This window comes from Brassica napus, chromosome C2 (genome assembly GCF_020379485.1).
Source record: "Brassica napus cultivar Da-Ae chromosome C2, Da-Ae, whole genome shotgun sequence".
Lineage (NCBI taxonomy): Eukaryota > Viridiplantae > Streptophyta > Magnoliopsida > Brassicales > Brassicaceae > Brassica > Brassica napus.
Genome location: NC_063445.1, coordinates 56,615,874 through 56,641,757, shown reverse-complemented (window position 1 = coordinate 56,641,757; position 25,884 = coordinate 56,615,874). Strand labels below are relative to the sequence as shown.

At 37.3% G+C, this 25,884-nt stretch overlaps 5 protein-coding genes across 6 annotated transcripts; 4 read left to right on the top strand and 1 right to left on the bottom strand.

Annotated features, from left to right (window-relative positions):
• Window positions 1-5,953: 5,953 nt before the first annotated feature.
• Window positions 5,954-7,717, top strand: LOC106351888 (peroxidase 69-like). The gene is made up of 3 exons (XM_013791607.3): window positions 5,954-6,403; window positions 6,498-6,657; window positions 7,106-7,717. Exons 1-3 carry the CDS (start codon window positions 5,978-5,980, stop codon window positions 7,519-7,521), a joined length of 1,002 nt encoding a protein of 333 aa, XP_013647061.2. The 5' UTR covers window positions 5,954-5,977; the 3' UTR covers window positions 7,522-7,717.
• A 2,264-nt stretch (window positions 7,718-9,981) lies between these two features.
• Window positions 9,982-11,495, top strand: LOC106404948 (non-specific lipid transfer protein GPI-anchored 31-like). The gene is made up of 3 exons (XM_013845585.3): window positions 9,982-10,455; window positions 10,657-10,683; window positions 11,038-11,495. The coding sequence occupies exons 1-3, from the start codon at window positions 10,101-10,103 to the stop codon at window positions 11,193-11,195; spliced, it is 540 nt and encodes a 179-aa protein (XP_013701039.2). The 5' UTR covers window positions 9,982-10,100; the 3' UTR covers window positions 11,196-11,495.
• Window positions 11,496-11,763: 268 nt separating this feature from the next.
• Window positions 11,764-18,970, top strand: LOC106404958 (phosphatidylinositol 4-kinase beta 1-like). 2 transcript variants are annotated; one of them, XM_013845599.3, is made up of 16 exons: window positions 11,764-13,800; window positions 14,096-14,287; window positions 14,394-14,442; window positions 14,906-15,038; window positions 15,218-15,665; window positions 15,919-15,999; window positions 16,078-16,197; window positions 16,722-16,791; window positions 16,939-17,036; window positions 17,153-17,257; window positions 17,405-17,458; window positions 17,642-17,785; window positions 17,912-17,965; window positions 18,082-18,156; window positions 18,276-18,359; window positions 18,463-18,970. In XM_013845599.3, exons 1-16 carry the CDS (start codon window positions 12,235-12,237, stop codon window positions 18,562-18,564), a joined length of 3,375 nt encoding a protein of 1,124 aa, XP_013701053.2. In that variant the 5' UTR covers window positions 11,764-12,234; the 3' UTR covers window positions 18,565-18,970. The 2 variants fall into 2 exon arrangements, with proteins under 2 accessions (XP_013701053.2, XP_013701048.2); XM_013845594.3 differs by having other exon boundaries at window positions 15,215-15,665.
• A 961-nt stretch (window positions 18,971-19,931) lies between these two features.
• LOC106405040 (photosystem I reaction center subunit N, chloroplastic-like) lies at window positions 19,932-20,853 on the top strand. Its single transcript, XM_048747288.1, has 3 exons — window positions 19,932-20,325; window positions 20,409-20,534; window positions 20,631-20,853. The coding sequence occupies exons 1-3, from the start codon at window positions 20,032-20,034 to the stop codon at window positions 20,718-20,720; spliced, it is 510 nt and encodes a 169-aa protein (XP_048603245.1). The 5' UTR covers window positions 19,932-20,031; the 3' UTR covers window positions 20,721-20,853.
• LOC106404976 (probable methyltransferase PMT26) lies at window positions 20,837-24,893 on the bottom strand. The gene is made up of 9 exons (XM_048747287.1): window positions 24,698-24,893; window positions 23,165-24,098; window positions 22,921-23,070; window positions 22,548-22,818; window positions 22,292-22,402; window positions 22,037-22,211; window positions 21,663-21,935; window positions 21,391-21,585; window positions 20,837-21,310 (listed from the first exon to the last, which is right to left on the bottom strand). The coding sequence occupies exons 2-9, from the start codon at window positions 24,050-24,052 to the stop codon at window positions 21,079-21,081; spliced, it is 2,295 nt and encodes a 764-aa protein (XP_048603244.1). The 5' UTR covers window positions 24,053-24,098; window positions 24,698-24,893; the 3' UTR covers window positions 20,837-21,078.
• Between the last annotated feature and the right edge of the window lie 991 nt (window positions 24,894-25,884).

Sequence of the window (25,884 nt, the reverse complement as noted above, 5' to 3'; positions counted from 1 at the left end):
GAAATTTACAATCGAGAAGTGGAGTTATTTTCAGCATGTTAAAATATGACATCATATTTTTTTCAAATCATCAAATAAAATATTCCTAATTGTATACATTTTTGGGTGAAAATACTCACACTACAAGAAAACACAAGTTTTACGAGGGCAGTTTTCCTCGTGATTTCGTCGTAAAAGCAGTGTTACGAGGAATTAGCGAGGAAACCCGTTTCGTCGTTATACGTTTGTCGTAACGCATATATCCTCGCTAATTCGTCGTAACGTAGCGAGGAAATAATTTCGTCGTAAAAGCGAAGAAGAATATTTCGTCGTAAAGACCACGTAAAGCTTCCACGTAAGGACGTCGCTAAATTTCCTCGTAAATACCTCGAAAGCCATTCCTCGTTAAAGCCACGTAAATAACTCGAAAGTAAATACTCGTAAAGTAAACGTAAATATCTTGATAGCTTTTCTCGTAAAGACCACGTGAATTTTCCACGTCATTTCCTTGTAAACATTTTCTCGTAAAAACCTCGTTAAGCTTCCACGTAAAGAAGTCGCAAAATAGCTACGAAATTACTTCGTTTCGTTATTTTACAGAAATAAAAAAAATTATAATTAAAAAAATTATTTAAATTATTAATAAAATTAAAATTCTAAAAAAATCAAAACCAAAATATTTTATATATAAATAAGTTTTGAATTCATAATACAAGAACCGAAATTAAAAAGAACTAAGGGTCGTTAATCGCCCGGTAGAATTCATCACTCCTCGCCGTTACATCCGCCTCGGCATGTGAGTCGTCGGTTGGTGACTACCTGGCTCACCGAACATCTCTCTGTAATGGGCAGTAAGTCTACCTTTTCGAACCTGAGAAAAAAATTTAATTTTTTAAATTTCCGTCAACAGTATATTTTCCAACATTATCCACCTAATCAACACTAAATAACATAAGATCCGTAAAATTATCTAAATTCCCTATACTAACCACCTAATCTACCTAAACTAACCAAATTAGAGAGGAATTAGAGAGGCTTACCATTGCAACGAAACAGGGAGGAAGTGGAGAGGAAGTGGAGAGGAAGTAGAGAGGAAAGAAAGAGTGAGCGCTCGGGGTGTATATATAAGATTACATTCTGTCGCAAATTCCTCGTAATTTTACGACGAATTACAGAGGCCCGTGTTTTTTTTTACGACGAAACAGCGAGAGATTACAAAGGCCCGCGTTTTATTATACGAGGAAGTTACGAGGAATTACAAAGGCCCGTGTTTTTTAGGTACGAGGACGTTACGACGATTTTGCTTACGTGGAATTACCGAGGAAAGCTTCCCTATAAATATACCCGTAACTCTCCTTCTCAACCCACACCCAAACTCCCAAATCACACCCTATCTCACTTCATACTCTCAAATCCAATCCTATTCAAATTATAAAAATTTGAAAAAAAAGGAAGAGAAGAAGATATTGGAATTTATGTTGGTGAGACTTAAGTAATATAATTGCTGGAAGTCTTGCCACATGTAAATCCAGTATATTTCTTCTTTTTTTTTTTTCTAGTTTTTACGGTACGAGGTGTTTACGACGATTTTGGTTACGAGGTGTTTATGACGATTCCGTCCTACGTGGAATTAAAGTGGGCCGCGTTCATCATTTACTTTACGTGGTATTTACAACGAATCTCTCCTACGTGGTATTTACGACGAAACTGTCCTACGTGGTATTTACGACGAATCTGTCCTACGTGTAATTTACGACGAATCTGTCCTACGTGGTATTTACGACGAATCTGTCCTACGTGGTATTTACGAGGAATTCGTCGTAAGTTCGACGTTAACATACGAGGAATTAACGAGTATTCCATTTAAATCCCTAAAACCCGAAACCCAAAACCCCAAACCCCATATTCCTTATCTTCTACTTTATATATTCCAAACCATATCTTTATTTTCATTCCAAACCACAATTCCTTATTTTCATTCACTCAGAGAGTCTTACGTGGAATTAGCGTGCCCCGCTTTCTTTATTTTTTTAATTTCGTCGTAAACTCCTCGTGGCCTTACGACAACCTTACGACGATTTTGGCTTGCGTGGAATTAGCGTGCCCTGCTTTCTTTATTTTTTTAATTTCGTCGTAAACTCCTCGTGGCCTTACGACAACCTTACGACGATTTTGGCTTACGAGGAATTAACGAGTATTACGTATAAATCCCTAAAATCCGAAACTCCAAACCCCATCTTCCTTATCTTCTACTTCATATATTCCAAACCCCAAACCCATCTACCCTTGAACCTCAATCTATTCTTTCACCTCAAACCCTATTTATAAAATATTCCAAACCCCAAACCACAAGTCCTTATTCATAATTAAAATAAACTTTCACATTACCTTATTCATAAATCAAACTCCCACATTATCTTATTCACAAAACAAACTACATAAAATCAAATACATCAATCGGATACATCAACATTCTCGTCATCACTAGAAACATCATTATTTTCATTAAACTCGTCTTCAACAGCTTCGTCTGTGGCATCGTCGGTAAGATCTTCGTACTCGTGATTACGCGGATCAATGAGAAGGATGTCATCAATTTCTTGTTCAGGTTCCTCGACTTCATTTATCTGTTCTTCTTGCAATGGTGGTTCTTCTCCACTGATAATTCGTCTTCGAGGTGTAACTTTGATCACAGCTAACCAATTTATACCCGAATCTCTCATTCGAGGGTATGGAAGGAAGCTAACTTGGTCTGCTTGTGAAGCTAAGATGAAAGGCTCGAATTTGTTGTACCTTCGTCCACCGTTGACATCAACTACACCGAATTTGTTAGACCGAACACCTCTGTTGACGACGGAATCGAACCATTCACATTTGAAGAGGACGCATTTCAGCTTCAATATCCCTGGAAATTCGACTTCAATAATCTCCGTCAAGATCCCGTAGAAATCTATTTCCCCTTTCACACATATTCCATAGTTACTAGTCGTCCGCTGTCTACCATACTCATATGTGTGAAAAGTATAGCCTCGTGTGAAATTACGACGAAAATTAATTGGATGGCCAAAAAAAACGTGAGCTACCTACCAAGTTGGTGGATTCAAAATTTCCTCGTTAAGTACACGTAAAGTATTTCGTCGTAAAGAACTCGCGAAGTTTACGTGGTATTTACAAGGAAATAGTGTTTCCTCGTAAAAGCCACGTCAATTTACATCGTCTTTACGACGAAATTGTTTTGTCGTTACCTTACGACGAAATAACGATGCTTCTCTTTTTCCACGTACTTTCCTCGTAAAATCAACGTACTTTTACGAGGATTATTTTTCCTCGTTAATTATCCTCGTTAAACTTACGTTTTCTTGTAGTGTCATTTGTATACATTTTGTAAATGCTATGAGTCTATGACTAATACTATTGTGTGGTCAGTAAATTCTTTTGTTGAAAGGGACCAAGTTTAAACCCATAAGCATCGTTATCTTGCTCTCCCGTTTGATTATCCTTTGAAAAAGTATGCATAACAGTATAGTCGGTTTTTTATTCCATTCATAATTTCAACACTTATATTTTCTCAAAAAAAAAAATCAACACTTATTCATCCTCAACGTATTACATTTAACATGTAGTCCATTATCCATAACTTCTTTTCTTACCTGTTAATTACAGGGAGTTTGGACCTTAGATCATAATCTCTTCCACAATCCGAAACCGGTCTTTACTGATACCATTTATAGCATAAATTATTTTTTACCGGATTTTGAATAAAAACACAACATCACCAATACATGCGCTTAAACCAACTGACTTACCATAACTAGTGGTCTTTTAGTTCATAACTTACAAATATCTTCTTTTTACATACAAATATTATCTTTAATTACATCAAAGATCATTATTAAATAATAAATATATAAAGTTGATTTATTTTATTTTTATTATCCTGAATACTTAATTTATTATAAAGATTTATTAATAATTAGAAAATAATACAAACAATTGGTGAATTTGAATGATAGGTTAAACTATATTTTGAAAATGATATATAATGTTTCAAACTATTTAAAATAATATGTGTAAAACTTTTCTAATCTAACTATATATACCATTGTGAGAAATTTTAAAGTTCAAATCTTAAAATAACAAGAGAAATAAAATAAAATTGGAATCGGAAGTTTTGTAAATAAGCCCAGTTAAAAAAAAAGGTTTGTAAATATGAATAGTGTATGCTAATATATAGAGTACAGTTCCGAAGATAGTCCAAATTAACGATTAGAAAATAATACAAACAATTGGTGAATTTGAATGATAGGTTAAACTATATTTTGAAAATGATATATAATGTTTCAAACTATTTAAAATAATGTGTAAAACTTTTCTAATCTAACTATATATACCATGAGAAATTTTAAAGTTCAAATCTTAAAATAACAAGAGAAATAAAAAAAGTTGGAATCGGAAGTTTTGTAAATAAGCCTAGTTAAAAAAACAGGTTTGTAAATATGAATAGTGTGTGCTAGTATATAGAGTACAGGTCCGAAGATAGTCCAAATGCGGTTTGTTTGAATGATTTAAATAACAAAAGCCTGATATTGCGACCGACATTAACATATTCAAATTCAAGTTAATTTCTTACGTTTTTCAATTAAATAAAATATATATTTTAGAAAAATACTCTGTTGATATAAAAGCAAATCAAAGACCACAATTTCATTTAAAAATACAAATTAAATATCCATACAACTTGTAATATACGGCCAAACACGTTTTTTCATCAGCAGAAAAAAGGAATTTCGTCAGCAGAAAATCTACATATATAAATGCAGCCGGCTGTCAGTATAATATAATGATATAATGTAATGGTATTACTCGTAATTACTTTATTTAAATGGAAGTGATTAACTAACTAAAGCCAGACCTTTCGTAGAGAGTTACTTTTCATTGGTTGTTCTATTCCGGTCTGGTTACCCAGACCACCTCAAGCTTGAGTAATAGAATGGCCGTTCGACGTCAAAAAAAAAAAAAAAAAAAAAAAAAAAAAAAAAACTAACTAAAGCCAACGTTAACCCTATCCTCGTAATGACTTTATTTAAATGGAAGTGGTTAACTAACTAAAGCCAACGTTAACCCTATCCTCTTTGTTTTGCACCTTCCTCATGCACAAGCCTCTTGTCCGATAGTTCAAAGATTCCGTGGCGGTGAATACTTTTAAATTTTTAATTCTTCATCACACTCTTAATAGTATACGTGCTAATCCAAAATTACGCAAATATTATTTTAAAACTAACATACCAGACAAAATTAATCATTTTAAAAGGTCAACTATGCCTAGTATATAATTTCATTATCCTTTTAACTATAGAAATGTTTTGAACTTCTGACCCAAAAAAGATTTAAATCCAATATTATCCTCACACAATTGATCGAGCTAATCTATATATTATTTGCATTGACCCAAATAAAACATCTCACTGTAGTACCAACGGGTCTAGGAGATTTGCATTTTAAGCCAATTCGCTTATATATTTTCAATAAATTAGTTGCTCTTTAATAACAAAAGTCACATTTTTTTAAGTCACATTTTAGGTTAATTGTAAATCCATTAATCAGCTACAAAATTTGCAAATCTCACTAAATGAATCAGAAAAAACACTAACCGAGTTCTTTACTTAGCTACATATCATCTGATTATAACGAAGATAGCTTCGCTCACAAGGATACAAGAGAACAATGAAAATATGTATTGTTCAATGGACCGACTCGTCTACATCATAATGCAACTAACTGTTATTTAATGATTAACTATATCAACTTATAATACTAATATAATTTCCATAAATTCCGGCGTCGTGTGCCGAACTTGCTCGTCAGAATTCTTATTCCCAAGACTTTCTGGCCTATATATACAACCCTTTAATCCGAAATTCAAAACACACAACACACAACAAACAATAACAACTTTAACAAAGCTTAAACACTTTCTTGATTAGTAATATAACACAAAATGGGTCGTGGTTATAATCTACTATTCATTCTAGTAACGTTTTTAGTATTGGTTGCAGCAGTAGCTGCACAAGGAAACAGTGGCTCGAGACGTGGTGTTGGTCAGAGACCGCGTGTTGGGTTCTATGGAAATGGATGCCGAAACGTAGAGTCCATTGTGGCATCGGTGGTTCGCAAACATGTCCAGTCTAACCCTGCTAATGCACCCGGGATTTTGCGTATGCATTTTCACGATTGCTTTGTCCGTGGCTGCGATGGTTCGGTTCTTCTCGCTGGTAACAACACGGAGAGAACCGCCGGTCCAAACCGTTCATTGAGAGGGTTTGAAGCTATTGAAGAGGCTAAGACTAGGCTTGAGGCTGAGTGTCCTGGAATGGTTTCTTGTGCTGATATCCTTACCCTTGCTGCTCGTGAGGCCGTTGTTTTGGTAACACATTTTTAAATTAGTTATTTTGGTTTAAATAGTTACACGCACGTATAAATATATAAATATCTAACGTATTGAAACTTGGGTGATGCAGACTGGTGGACAAGGCTGGCGAGTGCCATTGGGACGTCTAGACGGCCGAATTTCGCAAGCCTCGGACGTGATCTTACCCGGACCAAACGATGCCGTGGACAAGCAGAAGCGAGACTTTGCTGCTAAAACTCTCAACACGCTAGATCTCGTAACCCTTGTTGGTATGTTGTCATTACATTCAATTTTTAATGCAGTTCTGTTGCCAACAAACATGAATTGACACTGACAAAGCAAAAATACTTAGAGAAAAAACATGATTGAGACAAATGCATATTTAAATTATGTGAATAAATAATTTTAAATCTCTTAGATCCATATTTATATAGTTTCAAAATTCATTAGTTTATACTTTTACGAATTTTTTTTTGATCTAATATAAAAGGTTTTCCTTATCGTAAAAGATATATTATACCGTGTAAGCTTTTAGAAAAATCTATACTCGTTCGATCGAACGAATGTACCAAGATATAAGTCACTTCATAATTAACAAGTTCTGAATCGTTATAAAACATTTGGTACGTATCAAATCGTAAATAAATTTCATGTTGATTTGGACGCATTCAAATTCCAACTAGCTCATGCTAATTTAACGAGTTTTGGTTTCACTAGGCGGGCACACAATAGGAACTGCTGGTTGCGGTTTGGTAAGAGGCAGATTCTTCAACTTCAACGGTACAGGACAACCCGACCCATCAATCGATCCAAGTTTTGTACCATTGGTTCAGGCTAGATGCCCTCAAACCGGAGACGCATCAGCCCGAGTCGACTTAGACGAAGGTAGTGCAGGCAGCTTTGACACATCGTTCCTAAGTAAAGTGAGGTCAAGCCGCGTGGTTCTCCAGTCCGATCTCGTCTTGTGGAATGACACCGAGACTCGAGCCATCATAGAACGCTTCTTAGGCTTACGCCGACCACCCTTGAGGTTCGGAACAGAGTTCGGGAACTCGATGGTCAAGATGAGTCTTATAGAAGTTAAGACAGGATCAGATGGGGAGATTCGTAGGGTTTGCTCTGCGATCAACTAAGAAAGTGAATTAAAGCACAACATGCATGTGTGGTTTGGTTTTAATTAATGATTTGGTTGCTTAATAATAATTTGTTTGATACAATAAGCTTGTGATTGGCATTTTGTGGTTGATGGTTACGTTATAATTATTCAAGTGTAAGATTTATATTATGTAACATGAATGAAATAAATAAAATTGTCATTTGTTTTTTTTTTCACTCTATAACGTAAGGTGGTTTGCATGAACGAATTATCAAAGGAATGAACATTTTGATTACGTTAGATTAATGGAAACTAAGCTTAGCAATGATTATCAATTCATAATTAACTTTCAAAGTTAACAGCTTCCTTATATTGTAGTCTCTTTTAGACTTTTGGAACCCGGAAAGTCCTAACTCCAAACAATCAAGCCTGTGATCGGTCATTATATATGATCAACGTACTCAACCATCATACAACAGTGTAAAACCACAACGATTCTACATTGCTTGTCTCTAATTCATATACACATAAACCTACGTAAACCAAAAGAATCTCAGAACTAACAATTTGTTTATTATGGGGCAGTTTGGAAAGATGATGGAAGTTATGGGGTGGATTTGTTTTCTGTATTCTTTTCAACGGGCCACGAAGGGAGTTACAATTTAAGTGATCTTCCGACATACGGCCCAATCAAGATAATAATAATCATTATTTTCACATAATAACTTCATTGCACTTTAAATTTGATAGATACAAACAAAACATTCTTTAAGAAAATGAAACCATCCAAACATGGAAAAAGGTTCCGCCAAGACGTTATTAATGATACTATTGATAATGCTATAAACTTTTTATAACCAGAAAATCCCATAGCAAAACTTATATGAAGACTTTTTTACAAAATTGTTTAGTTTATATGTAGATTTAAAAAGAGAGTGATCATGTTCGCACACGAAATCTGGAAAACATATGGATAAAAAATTTCAGCGATTTACTAATCTAAACATAACAACTGAAGGTAAAATTCGGTTAGTACTAAGTGATATAAATGTACCTATTAATCAATGTCTACTATCTTTTCGATATTATGTAGGTTGTGAAAGAGCTGTAATGAACTTATATTAGCTCAAAACATAATCACATAGGAAGAAACTTCAAAGAGACTCACTGAAGATGTAACTAATGTGTACCAAGTTTAGATACTAGTACTCAAAGGTTAACACAACTATATTTAAGAATAGCTTGACTTCATGGAAAAAAAGTGAAGGAACATTTGTTTTTTTATTTCAGCCGTTGATATTCTTCTTACAGATCCGCATAGTTTCGATACTGTAACCTTTACACGTCGACCAGATCACCAACAAGAATCTCTTACTTTGGGAAATAAGATCTGATGCTTTTAACATACAATGGAAAATCATCCTATACAAGTATGTGTACAGATGCATGTGTTGAGGTAAAGAGTAAAGAGTAACGCAATACATATGTCACATTTATTATCCTCCACCTTCCAAATTAAATTGCTTTTCTATTTAGGTGAATCGTGCAAATTAAGTAACGTATACCTCTATTTGTTATTTTTGGAGTGTAGTGATGGCCGGTTCTAAAATTTTAGGGATTGTAAACAATTTAGTGAAAAATTATATACATTTTTTTTTTATAAATTTGGATATTTACATATATATATATATATATTTATATAACTTTTCTTAAATTTTGAGGATCATAAACCAGTGTTTGCAATAGCCTATCCATTAAAACCGCCCATGGGTTTAATTTGTCTTTAGAAGCTGGTTTGTGATTATCTCGATGAGTAAATCAACCTATTTTCCGGCCCTGAATTGAACTATAGGGGTTAAGGGAGGTGGAAAGTCATGAAAATCTCCACTAGTCCAGTGTCCAATACCCATTTGAGAACTTAGTAAGTACATTTGTTTCAGCCACTAAAGTAACAGTAAATTGTCTATAATAAATGATTAAGTATAAATGACACAATAATTCACCATTACATGGAATCACGTAATATCCACCCGCAACCACATAAAAATTGAAAGTATCTAATCTCAACTGAATTCAGAGTTTTGAAAATAAAACCTTTCCTCCAATGAAGTTTGACATTTTCAAGAAAGTATGAAGAAACACAAACTAATCAAAATTTTCTTCATAATGGTTAATTATTATTTTGCACTTTAACTTCAATTATAAAATAGTGTACACACAGATGGAAATTTTGGCAAAAAGTATACTGGATTTGGGTTTGAAATCTTTAATTAATCCATTTATATTTTTGTAGTAAGAAAAAAAGCTAATCAAGTTTCTTGAAATATACCAAAAAATAAAGTGACATACAGTAGTAAGAAAACAAGAAAGGAAATATGAAAGGCCAGATCTCTCTTCGTATAGACCCCACGATCACGCATCCATATGAAAATGCATGACACATATACAAAACGTCATCGTTAATGTGCAACAGCAACACCCAAAGCAACCGACCTACAAATACCCCCTTGTCCTTTCTTCTCCTCCTCCTCCTCCTCCTCCTCTTTACTCTTCAAAGTCTCCGCCACACACTTCTCTCCATTGAAACTCCTCACATCTTTCACATAAACACCTACAATGGCCACTTCATTCTCTACCTTGACACCTTTTCTTTTCATCCTCCTTCTCTCCGTCTCCTCCGTTCTCGAAGCAGCTCATCACCACACGGCGGCTCCAGCTCCGGCTGTAGACTGTTCGATGCTCATACTCAACATGGCTGATTGTTTGTCCTTTGTTTCCGCTGGAGGCACGGAGGCTAAGCCGGCTAGTTCTTGTTGTAACGGGCTTAAGACGGTGCTTAAGACCGACGCAGAGTGTCTATGTGAGGGGTTTAAAAGTAGTGCTTCTCTAGGCGTTACTTTGAACATGACTAAAGCAGCAACACTCCCCGCTGCATGCAAGCTTCACGCTCCTTCTATGGCTGCTTGTGGATGTAAGATCTATTAATTTATTAACATTTTTCATTTCTTAGATTCTTTTTGATTTTATAGATCTTTTTTTTTTGTTCAACTGATTTTATAGATCTATGTTCTGTATCCTTATTTTTTCATCATTTTTAGTTTATTTAAGAATATTTTTTTTGTGAATTTGTACTGATACTGTTTTTTTCATTTGTTTTTTATTTTGTTGGCAGTGTCCGCCGCTCCTACTATGGCACCAGGTATTTTATATTTCTCCTTTGTTTGATTTTGATTATTTTTTACTCTTAATTTTTGTCTCATGCAATGTTGTTTTCTGTTATTAAATGCTAAATGAATTTTTATTTTATTTTATTAGTTGATTCTTTTGAGACCATCTGGGTTCTGTACTTCCGTTTATATTTTAGAACACCTACAGTCGCTAGCTTATACATGTGACCATGACATGACGAAGGATTGTGTGGATATATAAAAAATCTTTAATAGACTTGTAAACATGAGACCACAATTATAACTAGTCGTCATAATTTTATTTCAAGGTGTTTATGTGATTAGTTAATTAAAGTTTCTTAACCTGGAATCATTATTTTGACCAGGTCTTGCTCCAGGAGGAGCTGCTGTAGCTGCTGGACCCGACTTAAGTTTTCTAGCTCCAAACCCATCTCCAGGGAACCACGGATCTTCCTTGCTTCCCATCTCCTTCACCACCGCACTCAGTGCTATGTTCTTAGTATTGTTCTTGTCTCGTGTCTAAGAAAGCCTTATTCACCAGCCCGATTTGGTTGTGTGAAATGGCTTTGGGTTTGGGTTTTCATGACTTTAGTTTTGCGTGTCTTTTGAGTATTTTGTTTCAGACCATGTCGGGTTTATGTTCGTAGTTTTACTCTTTAATTATGTTTCACATTGGTCTTATATTGATGGTTACTTGTTAAATTTTTAGTTTTCCTAAAACAATTTCTTTGGTTAAATTTGCTTATATATTATAATTGGTTTGTAGCATTGTGCACCATGTTCAAATAATTCAATAAGCATAAATGGAAACATTAATCTTTCATTTTCTGGGCTGCAGAACTTTTTAATCTAACTGCAGTGATTAGTTTAATAATAGCTTATCAGATTCGAAATTCAAAAGCATGTAATGATTAATCAACTGTCCGTAATCACACGATTATTTCCCACGTAAATTTTCAACTCTGCTCGCGCGAACTTTCCAGCGCACGTTAGTTCCCTTCCTTCACCAAGACAAAAAAAAAAAAATAATAATTAAAAAAATAATTAAACAACCAGAAGAAGTTAAAAAATAATTTAAAAGTATTGCAAACAATAATTACTTTTCTCTCTCTCTCTCTCTCTCTCTCTCTCTCTCCCACCAACAGACGACGACGACGATAACCGCTTCCGGCAGAGTCAACGGCGATCGCTTCTCGCCGTTTCAGCTACTTCTTTCGAATTGATCTCTCTCCAAGCTGACAATCTCGGAGACGACGAAGACCAGATCATCGCTAGAATCAGCTGATCGCTACGTTCCTTCTCCGTGAGATCAGTTCAATCTCCGGTTCAAACTCCCGATCGCCTCCGGTTTACGGCGATTCGATCGAGTAAGATACGAGTAATCTCTATTTCCATCCGGTTTATCTCGGTTAGGTTAGCCTAAGGCCTTCGATTGAGCTTTGAGTTGGTTACAGAGAAGCGATTAGGTTTTATGAGTGAAGGTTTACTGAGAATCATCCTAGGGTTTAGAGACTCGATTCGTTTAGATCCGTCTCTCGGATGATTACGCTAAGCTGATCAGAATGACGATGGGACGGTTTCTATCACTCGTCCGAGGCGACTCATCCGAGTCGCCTCGTGAGATCACCTCACCGAGTAACCTCATCGGCGAGTCCGCTGGCTCCAATGGTTGGCTCATTAGGTTCTTCGATTCAGCTTTCTTCTGTGAGTGGATCGCTGTTAGTTACCTCTACAAGCATCCTCACGCTGGAGTTAGGGATTACTTATGCAATAGGATGTATACGCTTCCTTTATCAGGCATCGAGAGTTATCTCTTCCAGATTTGTTATATGATGGTGCACAAGCCGAGCCCCTCGCTTGATAAGTTTGTGATAGATATCTGCGCTAAGTCGTTGAAGATTGCGTTGAAAGTGCATTGGTTTTTGTTGGCTGAGTTGGAGGATTCGGAGGATAGTGAAGGGATTGGTAGGATTCAAGAGAAGTGTCAGATTGCTGCTACTATTATGGGTGAGTGGTCTCCTCTTATGCGTGTGCAGAGTGAGGTTTCGACCCCTGGGAGTAAGAATCAGGTTTTGAGTAGGCTTTTGTCGTCGAAACAGAAGCTCTTCTCGTTGAAGTTGTCTCCTCCGATGCAGAAGTCTTTGTCATTCTCGCCTTCACCGGGGAGCAGCGTTCAGGATGATGGTAGTCAGTTTCCTGCTGAGGACAGTAAGATTTTTAAGAAGCTTATCCCGAGTCCTAAAGTCAGAGATGCTTTGATGTTTAGAAAGTCGGGTGAGAGAGATGATGAAGAGAGTGAGAAGGAAGGGTTTTTCAAGAGGCTGAGGAGGGACAGCAAAGGTGAGGGGGATGAAGCAACGTCTAACTCTGAGGGCTTCTTTAAGCGCCTCATGAAAGATAATAAATCAGAAGACGAGGAGATGACGAACAGTTCCGAGGGGTTCTTCAAGAGGCTGTTAAGTAGTAAAGGAGAAAACGAGGAATTGACATCGAGTTCAGATGGGAATGGGATGTTTAAGAGGTTGTTACGAGATAATAAGGGTGATGAAGAGGATTTGAGTGCAAATTCGGAGAGTTTCTTCAAGAGGTTATTGCGAGAGAATAAAAAGGATGATGAAGAGTCAAATGCAAACTCAGAAGGGTTCTTCAAGAAACTATTCCGTGACAGCAAAACTGAGGAAGATAAAGTTCCTAAGGCAATTGATGATGAGGACAAAGATGGATTCTTTAAGAAACTTTTCAAGGATAAAGTTGATGACAAACGACATGCTGATGAAAAGAATGATACGGATGGAGCAGTGCTTGCTGATGATAAATCTGGTGAAGAGGATGAAAGGGAGGGGTTTTTCAAAAAGTTATTTAAGGAAAAGCCTGACGACAAGAAAGATATTGGCAAAGCCGATGACGGGAGTGAAAGCGAGGGTGACGAATCTCCAGAATTTTCTCTGTTCAAAAGATTATTCCGTACACATTCAGAAGACGCGAAACCTACTTCAGAAATTGAAAATACGAGCAATGGCATAGTTGAAAGCAGTCCTGGGACAGAGAACTTTTTCCGTAAATTGTTCAGAGATCGTGACCAGTCTGTTGAAGATTCTGAACTATTTGGATCAAAGAAGCACAAAGAGGTCTGCTCTCATTTGACTTGTCCTTTGTGTTTCTATCTTATTGCAAATACTGGGTTTAGCTGCACTGTTTGATATTCGAGTTTCTTTCGATTCATATCTTTAGATTCATTTGCCAAGATTTTTGTAGGATATAATCATAAATATCTGCTTCTTGTGAAATTTGCTTGACGCAAATGTTGGCTGAAACAGGGTGGTTGTCGACTGCAATTAATTACTTATCTTATACTGGACATTCTTTACTGTTATGTGTTCTTGATTCTGCGCATACCAATCTTTCTTATTATAACCATTGCAGAAGCGGCCAGGTTCACCTAAGCAGCAGGATGATACTACAGCTGGTAAGCCCCCACTACCAAAAAATACCGCTTCACAGTTCAGGAAAGGGGCTTACCATGAGTCATTAGAATTTGTACAAGCGTTATGTGAAACATCGTATGGTTTGGTAGATGTCTTTCCCATCGAAGATCGGAAAATTGCGCTTCGGGAGGTGATTATTACACTTGACTTTCCGTCTGGATGAATAATTTTAGACTGTTAAAATTATAGCTTTGTAGCAACTGACCAGACTTCATGTTTCTTCTGTTTGGTTTTAGTCTCTCGCAGAGATCAATTTTCATTTATCTGAAGCTGAAACCACCGGAGGTATTTTCTGAAACTGGATCTTACGAGGAGATATTATTTAGAGGTTTACTTTATTTGTGTAGCTCATATCTACTTAGCCGGAATGCTTTATCTCAGTCACGTATGATTTTCTCTGAGAGAGTATGTGAAAAATTTACCCCGTTCTAATGTTACTGAGATCTAAATCATGTATCTTGTCTTAAAAAAAGTAGTATATCCTTTTTATCATGTTTCTGCTGCTTATATAAGTCCAATGTCTGGTAGATGTTGGTCCTTGTTTTGGCTGATTAGATTTTCAGAACATATTGCAATCTTTCCACTCTTGTTTGGAGATTTTTCTCACACTCTTGATTTCTCTTTTACAATCTTATGATTTCAGCTTTTAGAAGCAGTTTAGATTCCTTTTTTTTCCATCTACGTTAATTCTGTTGTGTAACTGTTTTTTTTACCAGATACTAATTTTTTTTCCTCAATAACCTTCCAGGAATTTGTTTTCCAATGGGAAGAGGAGTTTATCGTGTCGTTCATATTCCTGAAGATGAATCCACTCTTTTGAATTCTAGGGAAAAGGCGCCGTACATGATCTCCGTAGAAGTTTTGAAAGCGGCAACACCCAGGTAAATTTGAGAAAGTTAAAATTTCTCAAAAGTAATACTTATCCACTGCTTCTTAAGAGTAATACTTATCTAGTACCTCTACTGGGAAGTTATTCTTTTTATGTCCTGTTTGTCATACCGAGTGTAAAAATTTATATGATAGCCATCTCTCATTGTTCTTTTTTTGTTTTCTGAAGCAGTGCTAAAGATACATCGATCTCCCAGAAGCTTTCTAGAGGGGGCATACCATTGGCCAACGGGGACGCATTTTTTCAAAAGCAACCTGCATGGGCTTATCCACTATGGACTACTCAGGAGGCTTATCGCAACAGTGCTGACCGAATGTCGCTATCCACTGCCCAAGCAATTGACCAGGCAATGACTCCTAAGCCCGACGTGAAGGTGAAACTTGTCAGTGTAAGCTTCTCAGTGGAGAGTTGTACTGCATCTCTTGAATCACTGAGTGATCCATTTGATGATGTCCTGGCTGAGGCCCCAAAAACTGGGCTAAACTCTGATCTTGAGTGGGTAAGGGTGGTCGTGACGGCTGACCCAGGACTTCGAATGGAAAGCATTCCTGATCCAGCAGTCCCACGTAAAAAGGAACATCGCCGTGTTCCAAGTACTGTTGCCATGGAGGAAGTAAGGGTGAGTATTTCTGGATCGATAACTTGTAGAAGGCAATTGCTTGTATGCTTTTGCCATTTAAATTCTATGATACATGATGTACTTTTTCTAGTGGTGGAATTAACTCTGATACTCAATTGAGTCGTTATTTTAGTGCATGTACTTGTTCTTGTCTTGTGCACTTCAATTACTTACAGTTTGAAATTGTTGCATGTGTTCTATTTGTTATTCTTCCTCTACCCGTCATTAATCCTCAGTTTAATAATTTATGCAGGCTGCTGCAGCAAAGGGTGAGGCACCTCCAGGCCTTCCTCTCAAAGGGGCTGGTCAGGATTCTTCAGATGCACAACCAAGGGTAAATGCATGTTTAACAGATCTTCCTTTTCTTGTTCTGAATTTTGAACCGTCTATCTATTTTTTGTGATGTTCACAGGCCAATGGTGGAATGCTAAAGGAGGGTGATGCCTTATCTGGTGAACTTTGGGATGGAAAGCGAGAGAGAATTCGTAAAGCTTCAATATATGGAAATTTACCTGGTTGGGACCTGCGTTCTGTAAGTGCTGCATAAAACCATACCCTTTTATCTTTAGTATTAGTACATGGGGTTCCCTATCAAGTATATTCCTCTAAATTAAGTTCGTTGATGATGACTAGAATAGGTATTTGTGTCAACTAACGTGATATAGCAACCGAAGTTTTCTGTTATTGGGGTTGATACTGTTGATCTTCCATATGTAGAGGAGCATAACTCGTGATTCCAGATTTTTAAAAGGATATTAAGTTCCTGACCATATCATTTTTCTCTTTTAAACCTGCAACAGTGTAGACATCAAAGTATTGACTGATGCATGAGTCTTCGACGACTCTTTGAGAGGCCCATGATAGGCTTCTGCTTTCGATTCTCTGTAAAGCTGCATTTGATGTTATTTTTATTTGCTAACATTGAAAAGCTGATGTCAAAGGATTTAGATACTTTCCTTGCGTAATCTTTACTTAATTGTGTCCTTGTGTGCTGACCATTTTGCCATACGATACTTCTTTCTACCTCTGTTTTTAAAAGGCTGTAGATCTTCGCAGATCATTGTGAAGAGCGGTGATGACTGTCGGCAGGAACATCTTGCTGTGCAACTCATTTCTCACTTCTATGGTGGGTGATACTTTCTTATATCTACTAGTGTCTGTTAATATCCTATTTCCTAGGGTATGGTTCCTCATTTTTGTTTTTATGTCTTCTTATTCCGTTAAAGACGATTACATTTCCACCTTATAGAGAATTGTCTTGTCCATGTGCTAGATATATTCCAGGAAGCAGGTCTACCCCTCTGGTTACGTCCTTATGAGGTCTTGGTTACTTCTTCGTATACTGCCCTTATAGAAACAATTCCAGACACGGTAATTTTGAAACCAGAGCCCTGTTTAGTTGCTACGTTGTATCCTGTCATCATTTTCTTTCATCATTTTCTTACAATGGAAGCGTATGTAATAAGTGCCATTTTCCATTCCTGCAGGCTTCTATTCATTCTATCAAAAGTAGATACCCCAACATCACTAGCCTACGTGATTTCTTTGCTGCGAAGTATAAAGAAAACTCTCCTAGCTTTAAGTTCGCCCAGGTAAATGTACTGTTGAGGTAGATCGTAATAGTTCAATTCAACCAGGATGTTGGTTATTTTGTTTCATATAATAATTGACCAATTCTTAGCTTCTTGTGCCGTATGCCATTTTATGTATATAACCTTCCGAGATGGCTTCTTTTGCAGAGGAATTTTGTTGAGAGTATGGCCGGATACTCTTTGGTCTGTTACCTTCTGCAGGTACATCTCTTAGCGGCCCCTTCTCTGAGTACAATGTTTATTCACCTATACGGGCATATTAGTGCGTTGTAAACAAAGGGATTTATAGGTTTTACATGTCCTGGTGCCGTTTTTATGTTTCATGAATAGCATGTTAAGGTGGTTTTAAAGGCTCATTTGCCCATGGTTTTCAATTGGTTGTAGGTAAAAGATCGTCATAATGGGAATCTTCTCTTGGATGAAGAGGGTCATATCATACACATTGATTTCGGGTTTATGCTTTCGAATTCTCCTGGTGGTGTAAACTTTGAGAGTGCTCCGTTTAAGTTAACTCGTGAACTTCTTGAGGTAAGAGATTCATTCTTTCTCTTAATAACAGATTGGTTTTCGTCCCTTCAAACTCCTTTGTGCTTAAATTTCATTGAATCCTTTAGTCCAAATTTATACCCAAAAAAACACTCTCGTCACAACTAGGTCATGGACTCTGATGCCGATGGGGTTCCAAGTGAGTTCTTTGACTATTTCAAGGTATCCACGTTGCTCTCTCCCTCTTGTCTCTTAATTCTATCTCTTAAGTCTCTTAACCTTTTCTGCGTATAGCTAATTATGTTGAAGAAGAGCATCTAATTGTCGATTGTTTTTAGGTGCTATGTATTCAAGGATTCCTTACATGTAGAAAGCACGCTGAGCGAATTATTCTCTTAGTTGAAATGTTACAGGTATCATCATAATCTCTTGCCTTCTTTATATGAACATGGAATCCTACATACTTATAATATGGTAACAAGCCTAGTTATTTTCCGTGTGAAATTACATATTCTGGTAACATCTTGATCAGGACTCGGGTTATCCTTGCTTCAAAGGTGGTCCAAGAACCATTCAAAACCTAAGAAAACGGTTCCATCTAAGCCTAACCGAAGAGGTAAAGCCTTTTGTTTTATGTCTGTTAAATTCAACTTCTCGCATGATCCACTGTTGGTAACGGTCTTTCTTTTCTTTTGATTTGGTTGGGGTCACGAAACCAGCAATGTGTCTCGTTGGTGCTATCTCTCATCAGCAGTAGCTTAGATGCATGGCGAACACGGCAGTATGATTACTACCAAAGGGTCTTAAATGGAATCTTGTGATGTTCCATCAGCGATTTTTACAGAGGTAACCAACATAATAAAGGGCTAACCCTTGGGTTCAAACGGCTAAAAACCATGCGTTTTGAGGAAACCCTTTTCTCATAGCTATACTAGCAAAGCAGAATCCTCCCAAAAGGCAGAAGAAAGAAAAAAGCCTTTAACCTGAAGAGAAGTAGATCAGTGTGAGTGGGTGAACAAACCAGTCGCACACTACAGTTTGTGTACAGAGAGATTTTACTTTTGCAGAGGTTTGATTGTTTTATCTTTTACTTTGCTTACTAGAGAGAAAAGAAAAAAGGGCAAATGCCTCAATTTTCTTACTCTTCCCAAAACAAAAACCCTTTTATAGAGATGACAACTGATGATGTGATATTATTGTATAAATCATGTATTATCTTTTGTTAAATTAGAATCTGAGCACCCAAAAGAAATTTGTGGAACATATAAGATACATTCCTTTGAAGTTGTGTATTTCCATGGATTCTTCCCTTTGAAATGATACTGTCATTATTATTAGTCTCTAATCAAAGGATACAAGAGTAAAGTCAACGATTACAAATGCCACAGTTACTTAACTCTGCGTTAGAATGGGTGTCTATATGTATCAAAGACAAAATACATGATATAAAGTCAAGGTAACAAAAGTTACTATTATTTCTGAAATATTTTTTTTCATTCGAGTTTTCACGGTAATATCGTTTATACCTTTAATAGATTAAATATATATATTAACTACAAAATAAAAATGGATTTAAACTATTTTGCCAAATAAATCATTAAAATTAATAATAATAAAATTATCCAAAATCTAAAAATATATTTTAAATTAAATAGATAATTCTTATATATACTGTGTTGTTTACAGAAAAATATCTTTTAATAAAAATGTTAAAATTTTAAAACAGAAAACACATTGATGGAAGCCACAGGGAGCAAGAACATCATAAAGCCAGTTTTTTTTTTTAATTTGCTTTCTATGCTCTGTACATTTTCTTGTTGTTCATTTCTTTTTATTCTATTAAGACAATCTTACAATGATGGAAGCTCTGTTTTTTAGAAGCACACATTGTTCTTTGTATGAAAGATAGACATGCCAAATGGAGTCAGTGGGCTAATCCTGATCAGGCTCATGATAACATGATATAACTGAGTTTGAAGCAGAGATTATGGATCTGAGGTGTAGAGACTAAAGAAAAGCTAACCACATAAACACTCAGAGAATATGAAAGACCTAAAACTTTCTTTAAGTAGTAAGAAAAGATTTGGACTTTTTGCCAATTAGGACATAAGTGAAAACTCACCTTATCCACCACTCTCCAACCACAATCCTTTATTACATTCACACGTCCACGTCATCATCATCCTCTTTCATCTCTAATACTAAATTCTAATCTCCTTTATCCTTCAGCCACCAATCAAAAACTCAAACGCTCTTGACTTTCTGAAGAAGCAACAGAGACAGATTTAATGGCGGCCATGAACTCGAGTGTTCTCACCTGCAGCTACGCAATCTCTGGTGCTAGCTCATCAGAGCTAAACCAAAAAGTGGGTTTGGTGAATTCATCGGTTGGGTTTGGCCAGAAGAAACAGACTGTTCCTGTGATCAAAGCAGCTCAACGAGTTGGTGGTGGTGATGATGTTAATGGAAGAAGATCCGCCATGATGTTCTTAGCTGCTACACTCTTCTCCACCGCTGCTGTCTCTGCTTCTGCTAATGCTAGCGTCTTCGATGAATACCTCGAGAAGAGCAAAGCCAACAAAGTAAAGTCTTGAAACGTTCTGAATCTTGAAATCTCTAAGAATGCAAATTAATGGTTTTATTTTTTGAAAATTATGGTTAATAAGAACTGAATGATAAGAAGAGATTGGCAACAAGTGGGGCAAACTTTGCGAGAGCATTCACCGTTCAGTTCGGAAGCTGCAAGTTCCCTGAGAATTTCACAGGATGTCAAGATCTTGCCAAGCAAAAGGTTATTCTTAAAACTCAACCTTTTCGTTCTTTGAGAGATAGACGATTCAATAGATTATGATGTTCTTCTTCATGTTTTTTTTTTTAATATATGCAGAAGGTACTATTTATCTCAGAAGATTTGGCGTTGGAATGCGAAGGCAAAGACAAGTTCAAGTGTGGTTCCAATGTTTTCTGGAAATGGTGATCATGTTTGTATCCATTCTTATGTAAACCCAACAATGTATCTATCTATCTATCTAGCTGTTCATCAAAGTTCTCATATCCATTTGAATCTACCGTGTTAAACACTAATAAGAGCCATTAGGAATTACATCTCACATTATTCTAACTTTACCATAGAACAACCTCAAGAACGTTACGAAGAAAAAAATTTGAATAGTACAAACACATAACTAAACTCATACTCGACCCTTAAAAAATAAAAGGAATTTCCTAAAGATTGAAAAAGAAATGATGATGATGATGATCATAACAAGGAGTTAAGACAAGAGCGTGTGTTTACGTACAAAAAGAGACCGACTCGAACTAAGTTTTTTTTAATCTCAAGTGGCGATAGCGTAAGTGAGAGTCTCTACCTCTTCGGGTCGCCAAATTGACTTTTGAACAGAAAGCAAACCTTCTTTTTCCTTCGAGTAAGTCATACGCACTTCCCATTTCATCGCTTTCACTATCGCTTCCACCTCTTGTATCGTCTCCGCGTCGTCCCTCACTATCAGCTTCCCTTCCGGTCTCAGTACCCTATCCACCTCCGCAACAACCGCCGTCAGATTGCACCTGAAAAACAGAGTTTGTATTAGTTATTTATCATGTTTCTGTTGGAAACAGAGAAACTCTTTCAGAGACAACAGACATACCTTTGTTTGAGTTTGGAGAAAAGATGATCGGCGTGAAGAAGATCATATGATCTCGGGTAAGTACTGAAAGATTCACACCAATCGTGGTAGATACCAAACAGTCCTCGCTCATAGATTATTGCTAACGTGTCTGGTGAATCTATTGGAACCACGTTCATCACCCACACTTTCATTTCTCTTAGAGCCGCTGCAAATCTGCAAAATGAACACAAACACACAAACATTAAGTAGGTATCCTTTAGAACCTCTGTGTTTTTTTTTTTTTTACTTACCCTCCATAAACGGCTTTCATGTCCATGACATTTCTAACAGTTCCCCAGTTGATTCCTAAGCCTTTAAGGTATGATTTGGTCACTACTCGTTTCCAGTGCTCATAATCAGCGCTGAAATCCTCTGGTGCCGCTTTTCCATAAACTCCGGTCTGCGAACTCGATAACCAGTACGGTGGTTTATCTAATCTCGCTGGCCATTGCTCCGGCCACTGAGATCCACGCTGCGTTTTGTCTTCTGGTGCTGTGTGCATGCATGCTTGAAGTGGGACTTTCCTGTTAAAATCCACATCCAGAAACATGTATATGATAAAAATGTAAACTGTCTGATTTTTAGAGCCCAATTCCAAAACAATTATAAAGAAAAAAGATCATACCAAGATGCATTTGGGTCATCAGATTCGGCACAAATTGGAGGATTTTGTTCTGATCTGCTTGTGTAGCATTCATTTGAAGTAGGCTTTTTGTAAGTAGCTACACCGATTCCGTTGATCTTGTCCTTGTTAATAGATATGAGTTCCCAACACATTTTCTTAGTGAGTTCACTCATAGCTGCCAAATTCGCCAACATGAGGTGTGAGAAAAAGGATGTTCCAGAGCAATTATATATGGAGGATAACGCTTTGTACTACCTTTCCAGATTCCAACATCTTCTGTCTTCTTCTGATAAACAGGAGTAGCAGACCACACAAAGAAGCCTCCGGGTCTCAATACACGGTTAAGCTCCAGAAGGAGTTTTCCACCTATCCATGTATAGTGCACACAAACATCAGAAAGCTAACAAAGATTTTGACCAATCAACAGAAATAGATAGATGGTAAGGATCCAGGAGGAGTTTTCTATCCAAAGACTACATCTATGAGACTATGTCGGTTATATGCAACTTACCTTCTATGTGCCATGGCACTCTACAGCGAGCACAGTGAACAATGTCGAAAACTCTGCCAGGGAAAGGTAGCCTCGTAGTGCCCATCACTGCAGAAATAGCAGGAATGCCTCTCTCAAGAGCAAACTGCACTTGAGCTTCATGTTCGTCTTTAGGTGCAAGGGACATTGTGATCACGTCTCTGTCGAAGAGGAAACCTCCAAAGCTTGCAACACCACACCCAACATCCAAGACCACACGCGAGCGTTTACCCCAAGCGATATCAGAGACAGACTGTAAAGCATATTTTTCATCAGCACAAATATTACTTTTAAAGTGATCAAAGTACAAACCAGTTCAAACTTTCTAACAAAAGAACTACATCTGACTACCAACCTCCTGTATGAAATCGATGTAATGAAGAGCACCATGCTTGAATTGGGTTCCTCCTCCGGGAAATGTTAGATACTCACCGGTCACTTTAACCCAATTTTGATGCCCTTTATACTCAGCAAGCTTGGTATGAGGGACGTTGGTGTACCAGATCTGCATAAACGAAAATAGTATTAGATTTTTAACACACACACACAAATATATATATATATATATATATATGATAGAGGGGTGAAAGTCAGCAGACTTTTTCTCGACTTTTCGGCCACTCAATTGGCCGCTTATATCCTTCAGGCAAAGGAACGAGACAGGTGGGTGGGCTGTCTGGGCAATGCCTCTCACGATGCTCATAATGTTTAGTACTCTTAAGACTCCTAATGGCTTGCACATTATCAAGACAGGGGATGTAATCCGGCCCGGCGGTTGTATTGCAGACCTTCCATTTGAAATCAATTTGATCACCAGAACTCTTCTGAGCTTCTTTCTCCTTTTTGGATTCTGTGGCCTGAGTTGAAAACGAACCGTTTTGCGCAATAGTTTCATTCACTAGCTCTAACTGTGCCCCACCTGAGGTCTCGTTTTTAGGTTGACTCTCTTGCTCCACATTTGTCTTGGAGTTTTCTTTCTCAGGCTTTGTTTCAGCACCTTCATTGCCTGTCTCATCGTCACTGGACTTTTTCTCAATTCCATCAGCCTCGAACTTCTTTTGGTTCTCACCATCCTCACCGGACTCATTATCCTCCGTCTCCGGCTTAGTTTGCTTTTCATTAGAGTCAGGATTCTCTTCTTCCGGGTTGTCTTTCAAACCTTCAGTCTCACTTTTCGTCTCACCAGATGAAGTAGACTCTTCTTTAGTCTTCTCTTCCTTGCTTGAGCTCTCATCACCATCTCCTTTTTTCTCCTCCTTGGGTGTTTCACCAGCTGCGTCTTCAGGAGGGGTCATCTGGTTCTTGATCCCATCTTTGTTGTCAAGAGGAACCACATCAACACTCTGATCTGGTCCAAGAGAGGATGACGTCATCATCCAAATCCCGACTAAGCATAGCGCCACGAACACAACTATAGTCACCGTAGAGCAATAGCTCGACGCCGGCCTCCTGGTGTTGTCTATCCTAGTGTACCTTGGCTGTGCCATGACACTCCTAATCCAACAATTCACAGATAACAAAACGTTTTCACACCTACACAGATAGAGAATCAATGAAAACAGATGTTAGGCAAGCATTGACGAGGCCTTGCGCATGTTTGTTTAATTGAAATTCTGAAGATGCAACAGAGATATAAACAAAAGGCTATGTCACCAGATCTGCTTAAACCCCTAGCGATTACAGTTCAAACCAGATACAGAACGAACAACGAGTTATATCGAGTGGCTAGAATCTCGAGAAAATACAATCAAATGAACAAACGGCGCCGCGAAATCACTAATGAAACTCTAAAATCATATTGGCGAGGCCTTGTTCATGTTTGCTTAGTTAAATTCTCAATGTAACTAGACGAAGGTAATGTCACCAGATCTGCTTAAACCCTAGCGATTACAGTGTAAACCAGACGAACAACGAGATTATCGAGTGGCTAGTGGTGACATCCACATGATATAATCAACAAACGAAGTCATCTATGAGCTTAATAACGATGAGAAAATAGCAGATCGGAAGCAGATCTAGGTAGAGGAACTAGTTTTGAACATCGTCGCGATCATCACTGAGTAACGTAAGATTTAAAAGCAACAATCGCCATAGCGAGAAGAGATAGAGAGGAATGTGCGTGAGGCGTATACCTTGATACAGGCGATGAGCAAATACGAGAAGGCGAGAGGAAGGGAGAATCGAAATCGCGAGAGTTGCAGCTACGGAGCCATTTTCTTTCTCAGTCGTCACTTTCTCGAGAAAATTCGAATGGCACGGGATAAGAGAGGTCTGCGATTGCGAGATAAATGTATATATATATATATGTGTGATAGAATCATAGATATTGATTTAAGAGAATTTGTATTCCTTACCCACCAAATATCTCATATTTGCACTCCATACACTATATCCCTCCAATTTTCTTCCCTCTATCATTACCATTTTCCCCCCATTCTATGATATCTTACCATTTTTAGTATATTCAGCAAATTAGCTCTTGATTTAATTTAATTTACACTTTTTAAATGAACATAAGTTGGTATTTATTTATTAGTATTAATTAATTTTAATTTGGGGGTTAAAATCATTTTTTTTTTAATTTTTGATGATAATTCATCAATAAGCGGAGAGAAAGAGGGAACTACGGAGCTGGCGTGAATTTAGTGGTAGATTTTTTTCTTATAAAATCTGTTAATTTTTTTTTTATATATAAAATATGTTTAAAATTATTTCTAGTTAGGTTAAGTCTAGTTTAGTCAATTACTAACGACCTTAATCCATGTTTTTTGTTTATTAATTAGAATTATATATCATCATGATATGAAATTTGTTGAGGGGTGGTTACTTTTTTTTTTTTTCCGTCAAGATTTTATTTTTAGAAATTAAGGATCCAAGCCCAGCAAATACAAAGGCAAAAGCCCAAACGATATAACACTTAAGGCCCAAACAACACATGGCCAACTACTCCCAACTACATAAGCCTACGCCCCAAACAGATAGAGGCCCGGACGACTTAAGCAGGCCCGCATCAAAGAGGCCCAAACACGTGATGAGAACTTTCTCCTCGGGGACGACACGCGTCCCATCCGCCTCAACCTGACCGAGTGCTCACTGAAGCGCCGCCGGCACCATCCATCGCACCCTAGTAACGCCGGAGCTCGATTCACTCGCGAGCCTCCACCGAACCACCTCTTTTTGTCCCCGCTTTATCTTCTCCATGGATCGCCTTCTCGATCTATTCAAGAGCTCCTCCAAAAGATCAAAGCCATGAACCACATAACCTCAGAACCAAATCCGACCCAAAATCGGACCACAAACCCTAGTCTACGACGGACAT